This window comes from Haliaeetus albicilla, chromosome 12 (genome assembly GCF_947461875.1).
Source record: "Haliaeetus albicilla chromosome 12, bHalAlb1.1, whole genome shotgun sequence".
NCBI lineage: Eukaryota > Metazoa > Chordata > Aves > Accipitriformes > Accipitridae > Haliaeetus > Haliaeetus albicilla.
The window spans coordinates 38,895,407-38,922,224 of record NC_091494.1 but is presented as its reverse complement, the minus strand read 5'-3'; the positions used below and the strand labels follow the sequence as shown (position 1 = coordinate 38,922,224).

At 36.2% G+C, this 26,818-nt stretch overlaps 1 protein-coding gene across 8 annotated transcripts in view; it reads right to left on the bottom strand.

Annotated features, from left to right (window-relative positions):
- Positions 1–2,486: 2,486 nt before the first annotated feature.
- The window catches only part of RHOT1 (ras homolog family member T1), a 28,080-nt gene continuing 3,748 nt past the window's right edge, over positions 2,487–26,818 (bottom strand). The window contains exons 1-21 of one of the 8 annotated variants that reach the window (XM_009914394.2): positions 26,127–26,235; positions 25,962–26,020; positions 23,641–23,722; positions 22,378–22,421; positions 21,530–21,583; positions 21,112–21,164; positions 20,457–20,565; positions 19,805–19,906; positions 18,253–18,351; positions 17,720–17,828; positions 16,685–16,805; positions 15,937–16,021; positions 15,407–15,552; positions 14,694–14,794; positions 14,313–14,443; positions 13,870–13,953; positions 12,978–13,097; positions 12,436–12,638; positions 10,941–11,063; positions 5,115–5,258; positions 2,487–3,640 (exon numbers count right to left, since the gene is read on the bottom strand). In XM_009914394.2, coding sequence (XP_009912696.1) covers positions 3,523–3,640; positions 5,115–5,258; positions 10,941–11,063; positions 12,436–12,638; positions 12,978–13,097; positions 13,870–13,953; positions 14,313–14,443; positions 14,694–14,794; positions 15,407–15,552; positions 15,937–16,021; positions 16,685–16,805; positions 17,720–17,828; positions 18,253–18,351; positions 19,805–19,906; positions 20,457–20,565; positions 21,112–21,164; positions 21,530–21,583; positions 22,378–22,421; positions 23,641–23,722; positions 25,962–25,994 — 2,061 coding nt within the window. In that variant the 5' untranslated portion in view covers positions 25,995–26,020; positions 26,127–26,235 and the 3' untranslated portion in view covers positions 2,487–3,522. The other 7 variants (XM_069799258.1, XR_011327254.1, XM_069799259.1 and 4 more) reach the window with 7 other exon arrangements.

Genomic DNA, 26,818 nt, shown 5'->3' with positions numbered 1-26,818 from the left:
TTTCGGTCTGAGCAAACTCCTCTCCCTAAACCAACGGAGAAGGCCTGGTTTTATAAAAGCACGTAGCGATCTAGTCCGTTCTTCACCTGCAGGCTGGCAGCCCCAGGAGGCCTCGCCGTGAGGAAGGGCAGAGCCTCACCTCGGGGCGGGGCGTTTCTCTCCCCCGCGGCACGACCCGCCTCAGCGCTGGCCGGCATTTTTCCTCAGGGACGGCCCAGGGAACCCACCGCGGCTCTCCCAGCACCGAGCTGAGCCGACCCGACGGGGCCGTTCCACACAGCGGCGCCGGTGCCCAGCCGCCCCCTCTCCGCTCCGGGAGCGGGCGGAGCCGCTGCCCTCTCAGCTCGGCGGCAGCGCGCCCCCTGCCGGCAGCTCGCGGCGGGTCCCTCAGGCCAGCGGCGGGAACGGCAGGCCCGCCTTGCCTGCCAGGGGCCGCTTCCCTATTTCCATAGAAACGCGTCTCTGCCGAGGCTCGTTGGGTAACGAGCACAAAGCACGTTTCATTAACGTGAAAATATTCACCCGTGAACACCTTTTCCCTCAAGTGGAAGCAAGCTTACAAGCCTAACGGCAGCCCTTTTCCAGAAAAGCGGCGATTCGGGTAGGTGAGCCCCAATAAGCACTCGAAGGGCGGCTGATGGACGAAAGGTCTGGACCAGCACAGCGGAGCCAGCGTTTCCTTCTGCACGCCCAGCACACGGACCCACGTCGGCACCCGCCTCCCCCACAGAAAAATACGGCAACGGGCTCAATACGAGAGATTTGCAAATGACACAATAAAACACGAGCCACTCGTTGGAACGGCAGTTACAATGCTCTAGTACTTGGCACAGATGATGAGCCGTGTCGTTAATACAATACTTAAAAGATTTCTGTGAGAGGGTACTTGCGGAAGGTGACTGGGAATCCCAAGTGTAAATCCAGACCGTGGTACCAGATATTTAGAAGTGTTTTGGAGCCAACAGCCACTGACTGGTTTACAACAGCAGACCCTCCCCAGAACTCCAACCTCGGAGACAGGCCAGGCAGTGCTGCAGAGCCATCGGTCTCTCAAAATGCACTTTAGCATCAGTACATTGGCAGTCTGAGATACATTTCTGAGAAATGAAGTCCTGAAATACCCTTTCAGAAGTGCATTGAGGGGGGGAAGTGGTGGGAGTAATCAGCAGCATTAAGATCTACTAAATCAGAATTTCCCATTAGGAAAACAAACAAAGAAATCTCAAGGCATGTAAATATCTAGCCTTCCCTGCTTGCTTTGATGGTAAAAGATCAACAGGCCCCAATGAGCAGGCCTGCAGATTAAGTTACACTATCACGGTGGTCTTCCTTCTTATTTTCTATCACAATGTGGTCCCCCTCTACCGAGGCAGGCATGTTGTACCTAAACAAAAGAAAAAAACCAACCACAAAACAAGTGATCTGTCAGCTCTTGAGAACACACCATGCACTTTTCAGCTTTCCTGTGCCATTGCTGCATGGTACCACAAGCTCATGAGAAGTACTGTAAAAATTCAGGGACAAGGTAAAAACATGCACTTGCTCACGTCATCAGTTCAAAAGCCCTACATAACACTGATGCATTTATTTTCTGCATCATGGGTGTCAGAAGACATCTCACAGACAAAGAGTGAGAAATACTGTTCAACTACCTGACAAACCTTCCACAAGCACTAGCCACAGTCACATTTAATAACTGGCACTTGTGAGACCATCCTGAACTACATCCAGTTTCAGGCTTCCCAGTACAAGACAGACATTGACATACTGGAGTGAGTCCACTAGCAGAAGGCCACTGAAATGGGTACAGAGCTGGAACAGGAAATAAAGAGAGAGGCTGAAAGAACAGGTCTTAAGAGAAGGTTAACGTGGGGGAAATCTAATTTCTGTGGTCTCCAGTTACCTAGTGGAAAGAGGATACAAAGGTCTCTAAAGATCACTTTCCCAGGGAAAATGATAAGATTTTATACAACAGCATACACACCACTCCCAGAAAAATGTTAGCCCTCTTTTCCTCAAAAACCTTTTAGAAAATTAATAATTTTCCAGATAGAGTGGATCAGTTTACAGATTGAGAGCTTTCTAATCTTCTGTTGATAAAACTTTCTCATTCAGCTCCTCTTGCCTTGCTTTTCTGGAAGGTCAGTGTAATAGACAGGCATTAGCTTTCCCAAACAACCCACTGAACTACTTACTTTTTCTTCTCCCACTCTAGTTTGTCCTTGACAGTAAACAAAAAGTTCATGGTTGACTTAAGTTTCTGCTTTAAAATATCATAGAAGTCACTTTTGTCTTCTGATAAAAATCAGAAATAAACCTCTAATGGAGTCATAAGACAAATCAAAAGAAACTACATAGCCAAGATATTTAAGCTCCAACAACTGAAGGCATCGACAGTATTCTCTCAGATAAAGGACAAGGTTTCATAAGGACCACCTTTCAGGGCAGTGGAAAGTGGGGCAGGGGGGAATAGAGAAAAACACAAACACAGTACACAGTTATTTTATTGAAATACTTGAAAAGGCCAGCAATGGAAAAATAGGTTCGTCATGAGGAATTAATGTTTGATTTACTTGATCATAAAAAAGCTGTGTCTATAGGTAATTCTAGCCAGTTACAGAATGCACTGTGATCCATGCAACTAATATACTACAGTAGAATAGGCACTGTGTACTATTTTAGTTTTATCTTATACACAGCTTTCAACAGGTATGATCAACAGATGTGAGAAATTAAACAGCAACACTTTTCGAATTATAAACATTTATAATATACAAATTTGCTCATCTGATTCATAAGGGTTATAAAACACAACATAGTGGAAAATGAAAAACACGAATTACACACAGCATATGAAGTTGATCTGGCAGTTTTTGAAGTTTACGTTTTTCCTTTTAAGAGAAAAATCAGATGTCACTGGTCATGTAACATACAAAATCATAGGCCAGGACAGCAACAGTGATTTTTTTTCTTGAAATACATACTTAGGGAAATTTGTTCATCAGGTAAAAAGAATAGGTAAGAATGAAAATCACACGTTCTGCCTGGTATAGCTTATAGTCCAAAAAGATGAAGTCACTTCAGATGAATGTGAAATAAATAAGCAACCCTTGAGGAAGTACGATCCTTGAGTTGAACCTACTCTACCGAAAATGAATTTCAACTATATACTAGTATGTCACCATGGTGAAACATCTAAGAACAGTATTTTGAATAGCTTTTTGGGAAGCAATGTCTTAGTGCTTTAATATGTACAGGTTATTTACAGCAAATTCCCTTTTGGCCTCACAAGTTAAGCCATTTTAGCTGGCTGTTAAGATGCAATTCTTTTTTCCACGCATTATGCAATACTGTAGTAAGAGCTATAAATTAAAATAAACTTATGCATGAATTACAAATTATTAATAAAGTAACTCTGCATATATAAATATTTCTAGCAGAATTTAAAGCATTCAGAATGTACATAAAAGTTTGTTTGTTTGTTCATTTTATTTGGTAGGGCCAGATGTGCTTCTTCTCAGATCATCGTTGCTTTAGTAATGCTTTGTACATAGCAAAACCCAAAACTGCAAAGACAGTAGCACCAAAACTTGCTCGGAGCCAAAATGTAGAGCTCTTCAGGTCCGCTTGTGTCACATGCCTAAAATTCAACACACATACAGAACCAGGTTAATTCCATGACAGGAGTATCAGACAACTTGTGCCAAACTACTCTGCTTTTGGAAATTCATCACTACACTTGTCACAGGCAAGCAGCTTAAAATTCAGCCTTATGAGTACTTATACAGTCATTTCACTTTTTTTTTTTTAAAGCTTGGGATTTGATCTGCAGCTCTGATCACATTAGTAGATCTCACTCAAGTCAGAGAGCTCACACAGCTGAAGAGAAATGCAGGAGCAGATCATTAGTCATGAAAGTGGGGAGGGCAGTGTGTCGTCTTTGAGAGTACCAGCAAGCATTCATAAAAAGAAAACAAAAACAGCTAGCAAATAATTAATAATCCATAGCGAGAACAACTCTGTCCAGCAAAATCCTTTTTTTTTAAATGTTGAGTTTGCATATTTCTGCTTTTCCATGAAAAAACTTTCCAGTTCTGTTGAATATCTACTTACACTTCTCCCCCAAAAGAGTTTACTGACAAGTAGCAAGTAATATTTTTCCAAAAGCTAGAATCAAAAGGACCATTTGTAAATCCCTTTCTTCCCAGTACAGTCACAAGAACAGCAATAGAAACAATCATCCAATACCAAGCTGAAAGCTAAGAGAAAGGGCTTAGTGAAACAAGCAGTGACAATGGCATCAACAGAAGACAAGATGTAACAATGGTATGAAGTGACTGTATGACATAAAAAGCCACATCTTGCATGACAGTAGAGACAGCCAATGACCCAACTCTCCCAAATATTGCAAGAAGTCTGTGAGCATGCTCAGTTAAACATGGCTAGCCATCCTCAAAAGTAGTCTCAAGTATGACAGCTTACCATAAAGCAGGAGCTACCATTTCAAACAAGTTATCACAAATGCCATAATTCAAAGCACAAGAAGTTCCTGAACAATAGTAAAGGGTTTTTTTGTTTGTTTGCTTGTTTTGGAACTTGCAACAGAACTTCACTAGCCTATGTATTTTAGCCTGTATTAATCATCATGGGTTACTCAGCGAAAGCTGCAGGAGTATTAAGTACAAGGAACATACACCGTGCACAAGAGAGTTCATATAGTGTAAACTGCAGAGCTACAGCATACAAGCTGTTTAATAAAGCAGGAACTGTTACTTGCTATCAAAATATACAAAACCAGTTTAGGATATTCTTTAGTAGACATTTGCAGGAGTAATATAAGCCATATAATCAGTGTACTGTCATACCACATGCTGACAAACAGGCTCTTTGGTGCACAAACAGCAGAACACAGCTGGTCTCTAAAAAAATCCTAATCCTGTTTTAAAAATATCTTGCTGGGTTATGGAACAGATCAAATTCATGAATTCCTGCAAGCATTAGTTCTTCTACAGCTAGTTTTGACAAACTTTCTGCAAACTAGATGTCAAGTGGTTTGCTGAGGGGAAGAAAGGGAAAAGGCAATGGCAAGGTCACCTTGGTTTGGCTGCTGTTACCTGTCTTCAAGTAAACGTGGACCAAGAGATGACTCCATGAAGATGGAATCTTCTACAAAGTTGACGGCGTGCACCTGCTGCATAATACTGCTCTCCTCGTCTGCTAACAGCATGGCCCCCAACTCATCTATGTAGGGTCTTAACCTTTTTACACACATGCACAGTTTGCAGTTCATAGCATGGCTCAACAACAGCATCTCAAATATGCTCAAATAACAAAGCCCAGAGAATTTATAATTTTTAGCCATCTAGCCCTGATTCTTGTGCAGTTGTTAAAAACTTAGTGCTTGGGGAAAAACAGAAATAAATGGAGTTTGTACTTTTGATGAACTAAGTACTATATATGATTTTATGCAGCTAAATGCCATTGCTTTAAGGACAAAAGAAAACTGCTTAAAAAACTGAATCTCTTCCCACTCCATCCCCAAAGCCTCAACTTCCATGTGTCCACAGCATATTGCAATACTCCTGCACCACATGCACGAGCTACAGTACCTGTGCCAAACACACTGGAATGAGTCCAACACTCATAAGACCTAAAACTGACAAGATCTCATTACTGTTGATAATTCAATTAAAGACTGAATTTTATCACTACATGTGGTGGTTTTTTTAGTAAAAGACTACACAAACCCTTGTCTTCAGATCTGTAAATTATAAAACTTATCTGTGTATGTAAAATAAATCACTTATGTAACATGACTTTAATATATTATGTGACAAGCTCTGTTGGGTAAGTATTTGTGTCACTAACAATTCTCAAGTTTAATATGGTTAATTCAAATACCTAACTATTTGTATAATTTAAAAAACACCCCTTTAAATGTGCAAATCACTGTTAAAATTGCAAATTAATGCTTTTGCATTGCCCCATAAAGCACTATCTCTCACATCTAGATTTTCTGATTCCTATCTATAATTTGCCTTGTTTTGACTTCTGCACGTGTCCATATTTAGTGGTATGCAAGAAATTTGCTGAGCATGCTTCATCCTTTAAAAAACAATTAAAACATTCTCATTCATGATAAAATCCTCTTTTTATGTCTAAAGGGAGAGTAAATTGACTCTGATCCCTTTTCTAAGCCTAACAGTAACAGACTTTTTCATTTAAATAAAGGAACTAAATCAAGGCAGGGATTTGTCTTATAACCTCAAGGAAATCAACTGACTTCAGTAAGAAGTGATTAGGGCCCTCTGAACATCTCGGCCCAAAAATCCAAACTCCAAAAATACTTACTGAAATTCAGAACACTACGAATGTCTAATTGCTTTACATCTTTGAAAAAAAATTCCAATTTTTCTTCCCTTAAATGTTCCTTATGATGTCATAAATTCCATTTTTACAACTTTGATCCCTAATATTGTTTAGCTGCCATTAATAGGAAAAAAAAAAAAAAGAAATCTGTCTGAAATAATAAAAAAGGATCAATGTTTGTTTCCAGCATAGGTTCTTTGACATGAGGGTAGATATAATGCAGAAAAACTTTTCTCAATACATACTGAAAAATTCTACCTCTTCAATAAATAATGTTCAAATTTTATTTCAGTGTAGTTGTGTTTATGAAACCAGTTTTTGCCAGTGGTAGAAATTATTACTGCCTTGCTAGTAAGACAGTAACTCTGAATTAGAAAAATTATTCTCTCCAAGGGCAAAACATATACATGTGCACATATACACACACACAGTCGTAGTTAGGACTCCATAAATGAAGTTGTATTTTAAACTCTTGCTTATTAGTAATAATAACTAGCTTTCAAACTTCCCAAATAGATTGGTGTGTGTATTTAATCATACAATTAGTTCCACATATGTAAGAAAGTCTAGAAATTTTGCCTTTGGCATAAAATTCAGATTTTAATGCACATTTTGGGAAAAAAGAGATTTTTATTCAACCTACTCTTAATAGTGAGTCATATAACTTGTCACTTGTTGAATAAGATCTTTGAAATCTGTACAGTCTTTCTTTTAAGAGGCTTTAACAACTCACAAGAAGTTTGCAACATTCGCTTATCAAGAGGTTAACTGAGCATGCCTGTCATGGTTACACACAGAAAATTGCCGAGTTATGGGCCAATACTGACGCTTTTCCCCATGTCAGCAGCAGAAGAATCCCAAGCCTGGGAAGCTTTAACATTAACTATAAAAGTTCAAAAACATTCCTGTATTAACTACAAAAGCATTTTAAAAGCACAGTGGTGAGGCCAATCGCCTCGTCGCATGGCTACTGACACCAAAATTATAAGCAAGTTAATGCAGCCAGCAAGCAGCAGCAGCCTGCTCTGACAGACAATAGGTTCTAACAATAAAATATAAGCAACTGAATTCCAAAAACATTGCATAACATGCGCAAGCTGCTGCAGCTTCCCTTCAGGCACGTATTCTCCTAGGATGCAAACCAACTCCAGAAGTTAGAATTTTCCCCCATACATTAGTCATTTAAAATGTAAAAAGCTTCAAGTGCATCTTATTATCTACAAATCCTAAAATAATGTAAAATGCCAATTCAATATATTCTATTTGGAAAGAAATCAGGAGACACAGCTTTGTAAATTTCTACTCAGTATGGGGCATTAAACAGTTTAGAGAAGGAGGAAAATAGCTAAGTAAAATATTGTTATACTGTCCTAATTTGGGGTACACCTAAGTATAGAGATAGATTTCTGCAATTAGATTTAATGGTAATATACTATAGTTTTGAAAAATAATCTGCATATACTGCACAGTGAAAAACAAATCCTGGGGTATACTCTTAAAACTTTCCCATTATTACAGAAAAATGAAACTATTGTCTTAACTTTAATTTCACAGAAGGAAGGTTTTCATAGAAAAAAAATAATCTTACAAATAATTCCTGGAACAACCATGTTTTATATGCAGGTAGAACTTCACTTCTATTCCACAATATTTAAAAACTTCAGAAGGAAGAAAAACATGATCTGAGAAGTCTCCCTCACTGAACAACACAATTCTCATGCATTAGAATTATTTTATTTTTAAATTAACTTAGCTGACAGAAAAATGCCACTACTGTACAAGCAAAAGGCAACAAGTGAATGATTTAAAACCAAGATAGCAGAAAAAACACACTTAAAACTGATGCTCTGTTGTTAAAAAAAAAAAAAAGCTAAAAATCCAAGCTCGTCATTAAAGAAAGGGTTAGAATGACATAAGCAGAAACCTTGCTTTTAAAAACAGGTAAAACAATGTAGTAAAAAGAGATTAAGTGCCAGCCAGACAAATACAAATGAACACCTAAAGGAAAGAACAAATTAAAAATATAGAAATACTACAGGATAGTAAGAAGTCTCATACATGCATATATAGTGCTTTGAATGCAGTGCCTTCTTCCTCAAAGAACCAATAAGACATGATCCTGGGTAGTTCAAACCAACAATCCCATTCCTGCACAATAAACATCTCCAAACTGAACTTCCACATTTGTTGAACTTGCCTTTCTGATAGTCTACAAACCCTCGGGAGAGTCTCTGAAGTTTGTCCGCGGAAGAGAAACTGAAGGTGGGCATGAATAGGTTTTTCAGCTGCATAGAGGCAATGTTCTTCCTTTCATTACTAAGGTGGGAATGTTCAAATGTGGTATTTTATTTTGCCTTGGTAACAGTGTTTAAGCATTATTTAGCAACAAATAATACAAGAAGGGGTCCAACGTGAAAAATTTCACTTTACCTACTTCCACCATCTAAATCTTCAGAATAGGAAGGGATCAGGAGAATAAAGTACTCTTGAGAAACTTCCTTTACCCATCAGTTATCTAAACTTTTGCCCAACTATCTGACCTAATGGTAAGCACTTATAAAGGCAAAATAAGAAAAGTTACATAAACTAACGACATCAGAAAATCCTTCTTGATTCAAATGCTTTCTCTAGTTTAATCACAAGTCATTAGATTAACAATGCATCCAAGGAGCTAACATCTTTAAACAAGAAAACCATCTCCACCCTCCTAAGTCTACAATGAGGAGCTATTCCCTCTTGTTTACAGGTATCTCAGCTCTACTATATATGCAGTTATATAGTAGTCCATGTACTGAATGCTGAATTGAATAAACTGTGAAAATGTGCTCGGTAAGGAAACACCTCTGACGAGCTAACTAGGAAGAGAGTTGGTGAGATGAAGTGAGCATGCTGGAAAACTGCCACAAAACCCTAGTGACTAACTGAGTGACTGCAGACAAAGAGATTCTAGCAAATAATTTTTCCTTTCTGTAGGGTCAGTGGAAAAGTCTATGAGGAATTCTCCTTACCTTGAATTACAGACTTTTTTAAGCAGCAGTAGATTCCTATGTTTATTCCACACTGTCTAGTGACAAGGTGTGGAATGACAGTATCCCGAGACTTCTCATAAAAAGACTGCAATACCTGAAGCCCTTGACAGTATTTCAGAGGAATGAAATGCAATGTCTAATGCAGGACTCAAAAAACCCTACAGACCCATACAAAAGAGAAACAAGCCACAACAGCTAACGCAGCAACCCAAAACCATTCCAACAAAATGAGGATGCATTATAGAGGTGATTTCAGCCTGAATAATAAAGAGTTGGGATTTTCTAGCAGTGTCTGCTGAATGAAGTTTTAGAGAGACAATATGCTAAGAGATTGCTGTTTCAAGGGATTTTTGTCTAAGGGGTGACTGCTGTAGAAGAGTTGCAGCATGAACAGTCTCACTCATATTCACAGTCTTGTCCTAAGCTCGTGAGTTTTTCACCCTTCTCTGAACTCTCACTCTGTTGTTAACACTTTTGTCTTGGATTAAAGTGGTATTTCACAAAGATGCTCAATACTGTAGGTGGGTGTATCAGTAGGCCTCCTATGTGTGCGTAACTTACATTTAAAGGAGACATCTGAAAACAGTAAACTAAGCAGTAACATACATGGACAAGCAGCATGTCAAGATATTCTAACCATGGCCTTCAAATAAACACATTTATCATAGTTGCCTCCAAGAATCACATTTATCATATACACCTCCAGGGAGGCTATAAAGGATAGAACCACTACACTGCAAAAATTGTTCGGTTTGAACTCCCATTTACCGGGGTGAGGTGACAAGTGCTGAGGTGTTAGTAAATCATGTGTGTCAAAAACTGCCTGCAATACACACAAGACAAGGTATAGCACTGTTTTCAATGCTGAAAACCAGTTATCTCTCTTTACCAGTTGCTTTTTCCAAAGTGTTTGCAAATGTTTAACCATTTACCACTTCTTACATGTTGCATTTTCTTCAGAGAGGAATTGGATGTTAAAAACTCTAAGATTTTTTTTACACAAAACACCCACTCTGTGCAAACCAGGCATAACACACACACACAGAAATTCTATGAATTCCCAACTATCAAACAACTAGCAAAGATAAACATATAATATGTTATACGATGCTGCTATAGTCAAGCTGTGCCTTTATGAAAATATTTGTGTAACTGGTATCTATGAGGCACTGCCTCTAATCAATACTAAACAAACCTCTCAAATGAGACACATTACACAGATTTATAGACACTACCTAATGTCCATTATCAGGTCCCTAAAAACACAGTCCTAATTTCTCCACAGCATTTTTGCAATCACTAAGTGCCTGAATCAACTACCAAATTGGTGATGTTTCAAAGAAATCACTGGACTAAGCTCAAAAGACCAGAAGTACTTTCAAGTTAAACAAAGTTCGACAATTTTATGACAAATACAAAAGTAAGTATCTGCCTATTTAGTGGATATGGAGTGAAAAATCTGCAGTATATAAGGTTACCAATTGCTTTTTCAAAAAAAAACTTTAAAAGCACACCTGGTACCTAGTAAATAAAGTTAAGGACCTGTTAAGAACTGCAGTGAAGAGTTTGTTCTTTACAGATTGCAGCAAGTCTGAGTTGAGGAAGTTCTGACAGATGCAAAATGTACACCTGTTGCAGGCGCACATACAGCGTAACCGGGCATGGCTGCGAAAACACACAGAAGGACAGGAGTTGAAATCTTGCTCATAAAATCAGGTGCACATTAGGACTGTGCCACAACCGAGAGAGATTTAGGAATAAAAGGTACATTTGAATGAGTAAGGAGAGGAGAAAAAAAATACACTGGGGAAGCAAGGGTACAACTACAGCTGTGCAGAATTTTAAGGTTAGATGTTCTACGTCTTAGACATTTTGGCATTACCACCATACACAGATCTTAATAGCAAAGCACAAACATGAATGAAAATGTTTGCTGAATTTATTTAAGTTTGTAAGGAAAGCTTCTAAAGGCTTCTGAGTATGTCTGCACAGCAATAGATAACACCCCTTTTTCAAAGGAAAGTAAGCCACATTTTCTACCAGTTTGAATGCACACTTTACAAAGTGACAGTTACCCCTACCTTTCCCACCCTAACAAACACACATGCTTGAAAACTAAGGAAGAAGCAGGAATATTGATATGACAAGACATTTGGTCAGTGCTACACTTTAGTGGTTTCCCAGTATTCCAGCGCTACAAAATAAATACAGGAGAACAAAACAAAACAAAAACTTTACAAATCTAATTCAATAAATTCAGTTTCAAATATTAAAAAATAAATCCTATTATTTTGGGTGAAAGTGACATTAGTTCTATTTAATTTAAAGCAAATGTCAGCTGTCATACTAGACTCCATCTGCTATAATATTTATGTAGTTCAACACCATATTAAAAGCTCCACCCACCAAAAAGAGATGCAAAGTGAGCTTAGCAACAGCGAGATGTGTAGTGAAGAAGAATGTGAGCTTAAGTATCTTCTGTCTGAAGACCAAAAGGTGTTTATACAGTAATTCTATTGAGAAATATAAGATCTATTAGATGAATGAACTGAAGCACATAGAAGTAAACACCCTGAAAATAAAAAAGGCTTCAAGTAGTGCATTGGGGGAACTGTTGTTCACTAGTGTCATTACTTGTAATCAACTATCAAGTTGAGCTATTAACAAGGAGTAAAGCACAGCTTATTCACAAGTCTCTCAAAAATACCAAGATATGAATATTGACATATTGAGTTATGCATCCACAGTAAGGACAGAACAGAACCCTACATATTCATTGGAATTTGCAAGACGAACTGGATGAAGTAGTGTACTCTTTAAAAAAATACCTTAGCAACAATAGCTGACACTGATTTATACGTTGGATACATAACAACTTTCTCAATTTGAAATAATTTGAAGATTCCACTCAAGTCACTTTCATCTCTCTGTTGCTATATCTCAGTGAGGCAGTTCCATCCTTGTGACTAACAATGACATGCAGTGGTATTGTGAGTGACCCATGCAATATGAAAAATGTAACGGTTCAAGTACTTACGGATACATTGCCATAGTTGTCAGTTTAACAAAGATATCCTTACTCGGCACATCAACCGTATTACAAGTAAAGGCTTGAGGTGGAGGCATTTTGTGTTTTTTGCAGAATTCAGCAGGAGAAATACTATATTCCTGTCTAACTTCATGCAAGTCAGACTTTGCAGCTACCACTAAGCATGGTATTCTGCTATCCATGAAGTGCTGCTGCAATTTAAAGAAAAGAGTGAAAGAAACACTATATGATAAATTCACCCTGGAACAGCCCAAGCTGAACTGTTTGCAGCAGCATTAAGATACATTCAGTAGACTGAAGTGAGGCATTTCTAGAAACAGAATATTTTATATAGACAAGTAAGTAGACATTAGGTTTGTGTGAGTAACAAAACTGCATTTTTAATGCATCAGCCATATATAACCAGCACTCATAAATAAAATGTCTTTTAAACAGTAGAACTTATGTATAGGACTGGTAACTGACACTGAGTATTTTGTCAGTGAAAAAATACACAAATGTAAAGATTTGTGTATATAAATTATACAAACCTTAAAAATCCTGGCACAGTACTCAAAAGACTTCGGGTTACTGACATCATATACCAGGCAGACAGCATCGCATATGGTCTCAGCGTCAGTTAAAAATTCAGAATCACTGACATCATGTAGCTGGGAAAAAAAGACAGTCAGAGAGGGAGAAAAGCTTTGTCATTATGCAGTTAAAGAAGTTTTATAACTTCCTTTTTTTTCTCACAATTTTTATGGCTCATTTTTATGTATCCTTAGAACTAATGGACTGACTATAGGCAGAATTAACGAAAAAGAAATAGTAGGAATTTACCATACAGCCAATGCATGTGAGCTGTTAACATCACATCTGCAGGCAATCACAACCTCAGCATAAAAAGTTACATTTACTTTAACACAAAGTCTCAGATAACCATAGGAACTGCCATTCATCCTACAGAGGAAAACCACAGAGCAGAGGACTAGATCTTGGAAAACAAAGAAAGAATCATAATATCATGAAGGAAACCTACAGTGGAACAAGCTTTAAAGAAAGTATTTCACCCACTGAAGATTAACTTTAGCCGTCCTAATCACCCTATGTGACAGATTCTTCTCTACTGAATAGGTAGATTGCTTGCTGATAATTTATCATATGTTATAATGTGATGCCCTTCAGCATTAACATAATGGACTGGGTTCTGTACAATTTAGGTCAAGGTTTCAAAAATAACAGGTCCTGAACAGGTTCAGTTTAAAGTATTAACAATATGTAAAACCAAAAGTTATTTGAGCCAGAAAAGGAGTGGGGGGAAAATCCACATTTACAAAGACAACACAATTAAAACAGAAATTTGTTTGCAGAAGGCTCTGAATAATTCACGGAATTTTAAGATTAATCAGTCATATGCAAACAATAATGAGGCAACCTTACCAGCAAGTATTTCTCCTGTCCATATACATAGACTGTATTAATGGCATAGTAAGATTTGTGTTCTGCACGTATTTGCCTCTGTCTCTGAAAATGCAGAATTTCATGTTAGACCACAGCAACTTGCCCCTTTTAAGTTAGATTTGAACTGCTGGTTTACTCCCTTTATTAATGAATGGAAATTACAGTAATCTGTGGTTCATTTTGCAAGTAACTGCATAGCTATAATTCACAATGTACAAGTAATTATTGCATGCAATAGCCATTTATCTATTTGCTAAAAATAAATAAATAGATAAATAAATACCACACCAACCCCCCCCCCCCCCAGTAATTCTATATTCCCTCACAGAACTCTCCAAACTCAGTAATAAACAGCAAAGCTCTAAGATAAATTGATTTTGCTGTTTAACTTTATCTCAAAAGCATATATAGGTGATTCTTACTATTAGATTTCTTCCAAGAAGAGCCTGAAGAACTCCACTTTTCCCACAGCCTTTCATTCCAACAACATTGCATCGGAAAACATTTCTCTGAGTCTGTTTTTTCTGAAGGTCTATCTTTTTATCTCTTGTTACTTTTGAAAAAACACAAATATTTTTCACAGGATGTCCATGCACGTATGTATGTGAAAACATGAAATAATTGTCCACTTATATTAAAATGCACAAAAAACAATAAAAAATATTAAATCAAATGTTTGAATTGAGCAGAAAGTAAAGAAGTATATAAGTGAAAAAAGACCATTTGTTTAAGCAATTTACTCTTGAGCAGAGTTCTAAATTTTAATTCCTAAATGGCACCAAAATTAATTTTTTTTTTATTACCTGTAATTGCTGATGCTTGAGATTCTTGTTCTGCAAGTATTGAATAGCCTAAATAACCCAGGTACTCCAGGCAACGCTGTACATCTAAGTATGTGGTTAGTCTAGCAGAGGGGACAAAAAAAGGTTTTTAAATTGTTAGCATCTGTGATACCAATTCTTTACAGTACTGATACAATCTTTTCCTCCTCTCTCCAGATTGACATCATAGAAGTATTCCTGGCACTACTGAAGGGCAAAGCACTGTGAAGGTAAATGGTGACAACTTTACCAGTCTTAATAGCCAGCAAAACACTATGAAGGCAGTACTTGCTGAGGCTTATCAGCCTACACTGTATTTTTTTTCCTCAGCAAATAATGTTTTCCTCATTTTCTGTATTTTCAACAGGAAAAAAACCTCATTATTGAACATCATTATTCATACTGGCTCTAAAGAGTATAACAACAGAAATAAATATTTTGACAACATTCAGGGAGATTTCCACAGCTTGAAGAGACACTTGTTCATAGTTAGCACTAAATCCTGGCCAAATCCTGAACAGGTTATAACAACTGTCTGAAGATTAGGCCACTTGATGGGTATAAAAATGTGACCGCTTGGGTCAATTTTCAACTATTAAACTTCCACTCTTTCTACTAGATTTTCAAGAAGAATCTACAAATGTATTATCATACATTTTAGTAGTTGAGAACTTTGGGTAAAGTATCACACTTACGTCCACTGAGAGAGAAACCCTTGATATGTAATCCACCCCCTTTCATTTGTACAAACAGTGTTGTTAACATCAGGTCCCCATGGCATATAAGGGAAGACTTTGAACAGATCTTTCAATTCATCAGGAGACAAAGCACAATCTCTATCCTGAAAACAAGCATACAATATCAGACATAAATCACTTAATTCATGTCTATTCTAAACTGGCATTTTCTTGCTGTATGCTTGCAAGATTCAACAAACTGGCAATAAGAAACTGAGCTGCTTTCTTTTTAATCATTGTTCTTTTCTTGTTTTTAAATAAGACTAAATATATGAGCTAGTTAAAAAAAATTTGGTAGTACAACTATAACTGCCAACTCTCCTTGTAGACAGAAATATAAATAGCAGGCTAGTTTTGACTGCATAGCTTAAGCCAGAGCCAGTTTGTGAATGAAATGACACAATGACAAAAATATACTTTTTGCTAGCAAAACTGCTAGCAAACTAAGGCTCTTCAGTATAAGGACACACACACACTCAAAAGCTTACCAAATCATGTTTATCAAAAATACTTTGAAGAAACAAGTATGCATGATGATTTAATTCTGTTGTGCAGTCTGGAGGAATTTTTAGCCTGTTTATTGAAAACAAATACAAGTGTTAAGTGTGTTTATGAAATAGAGAATATTAAAACTCAAAATACAGACTTTTTGAATTACAACATTTGGTATTTGATCTCTGCATTTAGTTTTAATAATTGATCTTTAAAGGGATCAAAGCACATACTTTTTATTAGGAGCATCTTCATATTACATGAGATATATATATATAGTAATCAGGTTTTTGTTTGGTTGTTTTTTGTGTTTTGTTTTGTTTTTTTTTTAATGGAAAATTACGCAGTTACATTTTTGAAAAGAAGCCACAGAGTTAGTCGATCTCTTAACTTTTTAATTTGGAGATTTTCAAAGGATCTCAAGTGCTATGAAAATACTGACAAGCTTTTTCTAATTTGTTGCCACATACAATAAGCAACTGCTCAGATTTACGTTCCAGTTTTTTATGAACAGTCTCTTTTGCCATCTTTCTTATAAAGAGAGATAGCAGTACATGATTTGGCACAAGAGACAGGAGTTCTTCCTTTGTAATTTTCAGTCACATGAAGATTTTGGCTGGTAGGTCATAAAGTAAGGGAGATACTTGATGTAACAACGTGTTAACCCTTTCCTCCTGCCAAAGTAGGAGGCAGCATAAATTAAACGCATGCAAGTTAAAGAAAGCTAAAATAAGTGATGCGTACGGAGGAAACAAGTACTCTGGCGTAAGCTCTAAGTCATCGTCATATCCAAATCGACGCAAAACAGTCCAAGTTGTTTCATGCCTTCCTCGCTGAATGAAAAGTGTGTGTAGAAAAAGAAAACCTAAAAATCAAATGATGAAATCTTAAGGCCCTGAAGTGCTTTATCTGCTACAAGTATTTTTAATAGAATCAGACTGAAAACAAAAAAGCTTGAAATACACATTCAGATTTTAAAGCTCCTGGGTGACATTACAGCATTATCTACACAGACTGAAGGTTCAGAAATCATGTTATTTGTCAAAGTATCCCTCAAAGAACTGTTTCCTTAGAACAACCCACTTGTTTCTTCTGGTTTTGTTTGCTTCTTTCAGTACTAGTATTTTAGAGGAACTTATCTGTATGATAAAATGGTAAGCCTTAGCAAGAAGTCTGGAGAATAGTCTCACGGAAGACTGCCTTTAGTTTTCCTGTACCAAAATAACTGGGTAGGATTTTTATTTAGCACTTTCCAGGGCTTCATGAACACTGAGATTTCACTGTTTAGTAAGGCTATGCCTTAAAATTCCACTCTTTACAATTTCTCACACATCCTGTTATATACCTAAGCTCCACAAGCAAAGCAGTTACAGTGATGCTCAGGAAAAAAAACGGTTTTTCTCCTTTCACTTTTGCCATATGCTCTGAGCAAATCTGTACAACATAGCTGTTAAAATGTTGACAGACACCACACCTTGCTGACAAGTGTTGCAGACAGTGAGCTTAGAGACAAGATACAGATTTATCTAGGAGACAATCTCTTTTGAATCAGTACACTTATTTGGATTCCAAGCTCTGTAACAACAAGAAAGACCTTACTTTATTCGCCCCATTATTCCCCATTTTAAGAATCCTTTGATATCATACTGCCACCACACCCAGCTCTTATAGTCTAAAAGAATCAAGATAGAGATCATATTCCAAAAGACTAGCTTTTTTATGTAAGAATGATTATCAACTGCATAAAGACACATCTTTTAATAGTTAAATTGGGCTTACCTTTTAATGTTAATCCATTATCCGCAACTCCATCACTTAGGTTTTTCCTGACTACATTCTTTACATCTTCCAAAGCTTGAGGTGCCAGTGGTGTATTAAAACAAATTCTCTAACAAAAAAACAAAAGGAGAATGTTAGGACCAGTGGCTACTAAGCTGGACAAACAGCATGTCCTGTATGAAATGCAGCCTTAATGTTCTGATAAGCTAGTAAAGGACAATCCAATTTCTTACTGGAAATAAAGGTGTACAAACTTTATTTTTAAATAGAAGCATTGGGGCTTGTACATTTAAATAGTTTTTTTTTTTATTTTGCTCTTGAACTAAAACTTGAACAATGGTTAAAAATAAAATTAATACCACTTCCGTTTTTACAAATCCACTCTTTTATGCTGCACTTGATACTTTTAGTATTTAGACCTGTTTCCCTTAGAATTCACCTTACTACTGTTCCTTCAAAAACAAATCACTTTGTTTTCTAGAATTACATAGTTCAACTATTAAGCATGGTGAAAAGATAAGCAAAAGAGTTACCTGAAAGAAGTTAAGCTCTGCATCATTGAGAGTACCATCATTATCCTGGTCAGAAATTCTAAAAATGCGAGTGAGTGCTTTAATACAGGCAGGTTTCATCTAAGGAATAGAAGAAAGTTCATTATCTTTCTAGGCTTGAATATAAAAAGATTACATTGAATGACATCAGGCAGCTCAATCAGATTAAAACAAATACTAGCCTTCATTTTACGTTTTTAGAATAGAGACATTCATACACACATATACAAAAATAAAAAGCAAGAGGAAACAAAATCCTGATCTAGCAAATTTATATCCATGATTTTAAAGCAATTATTCCACATTAAATATCTTTCTATTCAATTATTAGAAGAACCTCAAGTTCTTCACAAGCTGAAGGTGGTACTACTTAGTTATTTGGAAAAAAAAAAAAATCAATTCTCTAAATTCAGTCTTATTGCTACAGAAAACTCTAAAAAACAACTGAATGTTTCCCCCCCTCACCAAACATTTGGGGGGAGGGGGGGGAACAAGGCCTTGCAATCCCAGTGCCTTGCAAAAATAAACAGCTCTAGAACTACAGTCAACTCTTTCTAAGCAAGCACACTATCTCTATTCACCATTTCAACTATGACTTCAGAAGGCTTCAAACATCAAATATTGAAAATCTTCACAGGGCTCATTCATCTACCAGGCAAAGCATTGATCTTATGGACTATCTCTATGACAAAAGAATTGCTAGGATACCTTCCAAGTGAAGGAAAACACACACTGGTAATTCTCTCCCAACAACTACAGTGATGATGGACTCTTCTCTTCATAGAGGTCACACAGATTGCATAGAGATTGGTTTTGGAAAACCAAAAAGATTTCAGCACAACAATTTTATCACAACATTACTAACTCATAAAGATGATTCTGATGGAAGAAATCAAAACAGGGTTATTCTCTAGTTCTCTACTTAACAAAATATTTATGATTAAAGCAACTCTCCTACTGCCCAATACTAGACAAGGGTTATGTTTAAAGATTTTATTTGTATTTGCCCATGAAATTAATGTTTTTTAAAAAAAAATACTCCTGTTCTAATATGCTCAGCTAACTACCTGTGATACTTAAAAACCAGCTACACCACTTGTTTCTTATCCCTTTTGCCAAAGTCTCACAAGATGCTCAAAACATTCTTTCCCTTGAACCAGGCCAAGTCTGGAGTACTTTCCCTGAAATAGAGTTACTGTGAAATGTATATCTAAAGGAGAACTGAATTGAACACATGATTTTGTTCACATTACATTTGGCTTAAAGCCATTACCAAAGCTTCTCATTTTACTTAGCAGTTCACATGGGCAACAAAAAACTGTCTTCATTGCTTTGAATGAAAAGGAAAGACAGATTAGATTAATACAACACAAAACAATCACCATGGTTCTGGAATATAATGCTTGACATTTGGGGGTAGGGTGGTGGTAACAGAACACACTAAGAAATGCAAAATCCACTGAAAAGGAAAGAACAGGGAAGTGATTAACTCCCCCCCCCATATTATTTGTTCTTAGAATCTACTTATAAATACCTCTTTCTCCTCTGGGCAATAAAGAGGACCTGTAGGATGTAGAACAGCTTTCTGCGCATAATAAAATAGCTCAGATATATTCTTCAAGTTTTTGGCTGAACACTGAAAGAGAAATCCTTATATGGATTAGCTAGTTTCTTGACTATTTGGTGATTTCTTCTGAAATTTAAGCAAGCATCAAACTTTTAATGATCTAGCTCCCTCTAGTGGGTACAGTGCTGTTCTGGAAAAAAGACACCTAGCCCCTGTCTCACTACAATTTGCTGTCATACCAAGAACAGAGAAATCAAAAAGTTGTATCTACTGGGGGGGGCGGGGGGGGGGAAGGAGGCATACCCACACATATTAATTCAATTTTTAATATTTTGCAGACATCTGTCTGACTTAAATTTAAAACACTTGCTAAAGGCAAGGATGTGAGGAGGCTCTAAATGTTAGAAGAACTTGACAGTAACATTTGATTATACAACAGTGTAATCTTCTCTAAGGAAAAATAACATATAAACTCACCATGATAATTACTTATATTTGAAATATTTTATTTTGAGCAACAACAACAAAAAAATCACCTTGTCTATTAAAAAGTTGCCACACATGCTTGGCAAGAATGTATTTTTTGTAACTCATTCTAACTTCAGAAAGTCTTGCATACCTCTACACAAGTTTCTATCTCTGTATATTGATTCATAATGGGAAGGATAGTTTCCATACTGCTATATTCCACTAGATCAGACTTGTTTCCAACTAATATAAGAGGCAGCCTGAAAACAAAAAAAGGTTAAGAGCTTTAAAGACACAGGGATAAAAAGATCTATCTTAACTTAGCATTCTACCTCCCACCAGAAGCCATTATATTATTTTCATGATGTAACTAAATATCACTGGCAGCCTATAAGCAAAACTAAAGAATAGTAGTTTTAAGTAAATTGTTTTGATACACACTTAGATAGAAATGTATTTCTTGTTGATACTACAAAAACCACAGTCAAACACAAAAGTAACTAATCATATTATTATTATACAAAACCAGCATCAGTAGAAAAGCTATACAGACCATGTAGCCAAAACTAGTTATACCATAACAAATTTAAACACACCTGGTAAAAGCTGCCCATGAAATTCAAAATAAATAGCATTGCTGGTATATGTAACAGACCTACATACTTTAAATCTCTTGTTGCTTGGACTTCTTATATAAACTTTAAGTTTAGAATTTGCTTTTCTTAAACAATTAACATCCTCAACACTGGCCATTGACACCCATCGATGTGCAGCCTAATTCACACTTCTCATCTTTACTTATGCACCTGCTATCTTTGTCTGTCCTTTCATTGATGAGAGGAATCCATCGACTTGTTACCTAAAGTGGGTTTAAAAACAAACATGAAAAATACATTTTCAAATTTAATGTGACTGAACTGTGCACAAGTTCGACTATAACTGCTACTGCTTCTTTCCCAAGAAGGCACATATTTACCCACAAAGGAGGAAACAAATGAAAACTGGAGTTGATTAATGAGCAACTTTCAAAGATGACTGAAATGACTGAAAACTCAGATGTTGAAATGGACCAGAAGCAATAATACATCTGTACGTTCTCTTTAACAACTTGAGCTCAAACACCATCTTACGCATTTTGAATGTCTTGCCATTTTCAGCTTGCCAACAAGTAACAGTGCACAAGTAACATTTCAAGCAATAACTGGATAAAATGGGTTACCATACCTTATCAATAGAATTCTTGTTGTTAACAGCATATACTATACAAATCACATTTGCCTAAAATGAAAAGAAAAGAAAGGCATGGAATTCCACTGTTTAGAGTCTCTAGAGCAACACAGACAATTAAGAACCACATGCAACAACATCAGAGTAAGAACAGTTCCACCGTTGGTCAAAAACTGTGTCCCTGACTTAAGCTATTTGTAGCCTGAATGACAGCTTAAACCAAATAATTTATAGGTTGAGAAGTGCCAAAAAGCATGTCCTGCAGCGTGACGTTCACAGTTTATGCCTGCAGAGACCTATGTAACCAAGAAATCTAAACTAAAGAATCATAATATGCAGCCTCCACTCAAGTACCAAACTAAAAGTCAGAAATGGAACACAACACCATGACAGACTGTACAGAAAATGCACAAAGGTGCTCAGAAAGAACTGAAAATAGGAGACAAAGAATTATAAAATTACCAAGAATCCCCTGCTAATCATAAATGCAATAGTACAACATGACAGAAAGAACCGAAATGGATCTTTCCAGGGTAGCGTTATTTCTTTACAAAAACTGTCAGTCCCTTGGCCACTGATTAAAAGATATATCGTCCTTTCACTTGGAAGGACAAAGTTTAAGCTCAATTCACCAACATAGTGGCAGTACCTACTTTTCTTAAATAGAGGAAGGTTTACTATAGCACAGAGCACAAAACAAACCAAAATTAAATGCCAAGCAATAAAAAGCAAGAGAAGGTTTTTTTCTTCAGTTTAAACTGAAGCCCATCTAATGAAGAGAACTTAAAAGGACAGATTTCTCCAAAGGCAGAACTGTTTTCTAGTAAACACTAAAATATACTTACCTGTGATATTTCATGATAAAGCTGCTCATCACTTTGCTCTGCTTCTGCAGTCAACAGAATAAGCCATCCATTAATACTAAACATTTTTGCAAACAAAACTGAAAAGTTAGGAAACTGAACTAGGGTATTTCACAAGGCTCATAAGACAGCCTTGTGAAAGCTCTTGTTATTTAAACATCTTTTTATAAAGTGCACTAGAGTGCTTCTACTGTAACAATGATGAAATTGATCCATTAACTCACAAGACAGTAAACCGTCTGTTGCACACAAATTTTTTAGCAGCTATTTTAAAGAGGAATAATTACATTTGTAGACAGATTCTCTCTGGAATAAGTCAGAGTTTGCATCCGGCTACATTTATCAACAGACCCTTCCTGGGGCAGTAAGTAGCAACATTGTTCTATAATGTAAACTTTTACAACAGAATATGGCATGTGTTACTTTTATTGCAGTGTCAGGTTTTTTTTCAGTGAGACCAAGCTTCTGTTAACTGAATCTATGAAACATTTCATCCAACAGAAAGAAAAATTCACTCCACATAAATTTAAGCTCAAGTCCAACAAAAAAACCCCCACATTATTTCTTTGTTTCAAACAGGTAAACATACCAAATATATTTCCTCAGCAGTGGTGGGAGAGAGAAGACAGGAAGGTATCTGCTAACATGGCCTAATTCTTGGCTTCCATTATAAATGGCAGAAAGATTTTTCTAGCTGTGCAACAGGTCCATATATTTATGATAGCACATGAGCCTTGATACTGAGCCTATTTATCTATTCAGTAAAGTCAAGGAGATTAGAATATATCAGAAAAGAAAAATACAAAATCTGAAACTAACACAAAAGGATAAGGTGTCCAAACTTAGAAATTCAGAAAGACATAGAATATAAGGTATGTAAAGTCTCCTGCATCTTAGTAAATTCTTCACCGAAAGAAAGAAAAATAGTTTTGAATTCCATGAAAGTACCCACTTTTGTTTCAACCTGTAAATATGTCTGTCACACAAAGAACAATAACTTCACTGGAATATTGCTACAGCTGTCTTTCATGGAAGTACCTACAGCCGTTAATGTTAGCCTTTGAATTATTAGGACCAGCCATCATCATCTGATTTTGTTTCATCTGATGAGTTTCTACTTTAATCTAGTGTTTTCCTACATGCAGCTTTGGTCCATACCTGTATGACTGTTAAAGACGCTATTGAATTAGATAAACAATTCCATACCAAATCAGTCAAACCGTAATGGTATTATGTAGTCCTTACCTGAATAATCCACTATGTGGGTTGGCACTCTTTCAGGGGTGACATCAGCTGGAATGGTGATTTCTTCAGCTCGTGGTGGAACCTTGGGTTGTAAAGAAACAGCAAGAAGAATCCTTTAAAGATAATCTAGAAAATCCAGATGGTCAAAAAGAGTTGTATACTGTAGTACACCTGCCAATTAGCTTTAAATAGAAAAACTTATTAGTAGTTCAAGTACTTTTGGGGGGGTTTTTTGCAATGTACTGAAAGTCACTGCTACTTTCTCATTATTAGTCTACTTACTGAATAAGGAACTTCCTGCATGCTTTGCAATAAAGCAATATTGTTAAGGGATTCAATGAATGCTTCTATAAAATTCAAATCCACTATATCCAACCACCTATACAGAACTACTACAACAGTGAAAACTATAAACAAAACTTGAATTGCAATTTACTTTAAACAAAAATGTCATATAAATAAAAGTTCTAAAATTTCAGGGGTTATCAGATTCAGCCAATTACTTCAAAGGGCTACACATTCTTTAGCAGGAGAATAACATCAGAGTTAGCATGCCATTATTGACAAATTAAATACTGTTTAATCTATGTTTAAACTTTTTAATTTTTGCACAAGATATCCTGATCCTACTCCCACTGAAAACAGTATAAGAACTATCCCTGCAAACAGTGCATGAGTTGTTAAAAAAAGTAATAAAATATTCAAGATATGGCAAACAAGCATGACAGACAAAATACAAGTCTCAATTTTTACACAATCATAACCTGACAACTTCCTTGCTTCTGACAGAGTGCTAAACATTAAGTTCAGAAAAACCTGCAAAGCAAAACATGATACTAATAAAAGGCGTGTTCTGCAAAATGCTGTAAACTAGCTATGATTGCTGGCCCTTTTTTCCAGAGACCACTAATCCATATTCAGGAAGAGTCAACTTAAACCTAATTTTAATGAAAACTTCATGCACAGCTATTTATTGCCTTTTACCTGCTGACACTGAACTTTCATGATACTTTTGTTTTCTTTTAATAAAAAAAAAAAAAAGAAAAAAAAGCCAGTCACCAGAAGAATGGCTCTTTGTAGAGCTTCAGGCTCTACTTACATCTTCATCAAGAATGATTACAGATAATACCCAGTATATTAAACACTATTTCAAAGTCTGTGAAATGTCTGTTACACACACCCGTATAGCTCTGATCTGCATGACTGGCCTGCAGGAATTGTATGTGTCTCTTTCAGCAGTTTATATAGGATGCAGGGGTTTTTTTAAGTTATTTCTGTAAGTTCAGGCAGATTTTGTGCAATATATAAATGATGCTTTTTCTCTCAACATGAATTTAGAGAAATATTCTAGATTATACTGCAGGAAGAAGCTGAGAAGTGAATAGAGGCCTATGATTCATTAAATACATCAACAAACAACCTGCCAAAGGAATGGGTCCCTGAGCAGTTTAAGAACAAACAGAAACTGGAGCTCATTTTTACCTGCAAGGTTGGGAACTAAATTCAATTATGTTAACAATCTAATCTTGACTCATGAACTGTGGTAACCTACTGATTTGCATTAAACACAGCGCAGTGTAGATTCAAAGAGCAGCACATGATGTCTATTTTAAGACTTGTGATCAGAAGAAATAAACATTCATGTTTATGTGTAAAAAGCTTAACTATTTGCAGCAACTACAGTTCTTTTTACTGTATAAAGAGAACTATATGCTGCTTTTTTAAAGGAATAAAATGTAGAAGTAGCTTTACTTTTATTCTGGAAGAAAGCAGTGTTTTCGGCATTTTTTTACTTCAAAAGAGTCAGTAAAACACTCTTAAAAAAATAGAAGCAAAGGCAATGCCTCGCTTAGTTACAAAAAATGGCTAAGTATAAGCTATACAATGTGACTTTTTAATTCCTCATCTGTTTTGCAATCTATTTGCTCTTTAAACACAACACTCGAAAAAAAATTGAGTGTCTTGCCTCTTTCAGCACTCTTCCATTTATGAGTCTCTAATGTTTAAATCTGCTGCCAGTTATGAGCAGCTTCAACTGCTTAAAAAACCTAACATTCCTCAGATATCAAAGAATTAGTTTAATTAACCATGTGAAAAACAAGAAAGGAACTTGGATAAAATTTAAATTCCTAATCTTCACACAGAGATATATTTAAACCAATCTACATCACTCTTCCAGAAGTCATTAATGCAGTTTTAGACTTTATTTTTTTTCTAAATAGGAAACATTATTTTAAAGCAGAGCCTATTAACTTACTCTTTGAAAAAAATTATACAACAGGATAGAAATAAAACTTAGAAAACAAATAAGGATGCTCTACCTCTTCTGGAAATTCTTCACTGACAAGAGACATAATTAGTGATGTCTTCCCAACTCTGGCTGAAAAAGCATTAAAAACAGAGATTAGATAATTTGGTTTGGTTACACTCAATAGTTGCATCCCATCTTAAAACAGGAAGTATTTTAAAAACATTTTCCAACTGACCATGTTAAAAGCTTTTTATCTGTTGTTTAAACATAGTACGTATGGATGACAGCAGTTCTCTTGTAATTCTTTTATTGTAAAACCTTAGGATCCATTTTACACTTCTGCATTTCATCCAGAAGGGAATCAAATCCTGTTCTGTCTCACACAAAAGAATTAGCAGGTTTTAACCTTAATATAGAACACTTAAGCAAACAAACAACAAAAATTCAAACCAAACTGGAAATGCTTTAATACACCTTAATAAATAGAAACAAACAAAGCACACAGAAAGGAATTTAGGAATTAACTATTTTTATAGTATTCTTGATGTGATGGTTGCACTTCAGTCCTAAACTACCAAGGACAAGAGCTGGACAAGACGACATGGCTCTACCATCAATGGACAGAATCTCCACAAACTAGTTTGACTACTTTGCAAGTGCAAGAGCATAATCTCCTTGATACAAGTGAGCTGCCCCAACAAAAAGTGAAAAACAATGAAACGACCAACCCTTCTAAAGTCACAGTTTTCTTAACCCAAAAAGAAGAATATAATCTCTGCTTCAATATCCAACTCTATTCAACCAAATACATGACTCAGTTTACCTGCGAAGTTCAGACTTCTGATATCACAGTTTGACTTCTTGGTTTTGAGAATCTTTAATGTGACCACTTAAAATTAAGAGCTGGTAAGTTTTCTCAGGGTTCCC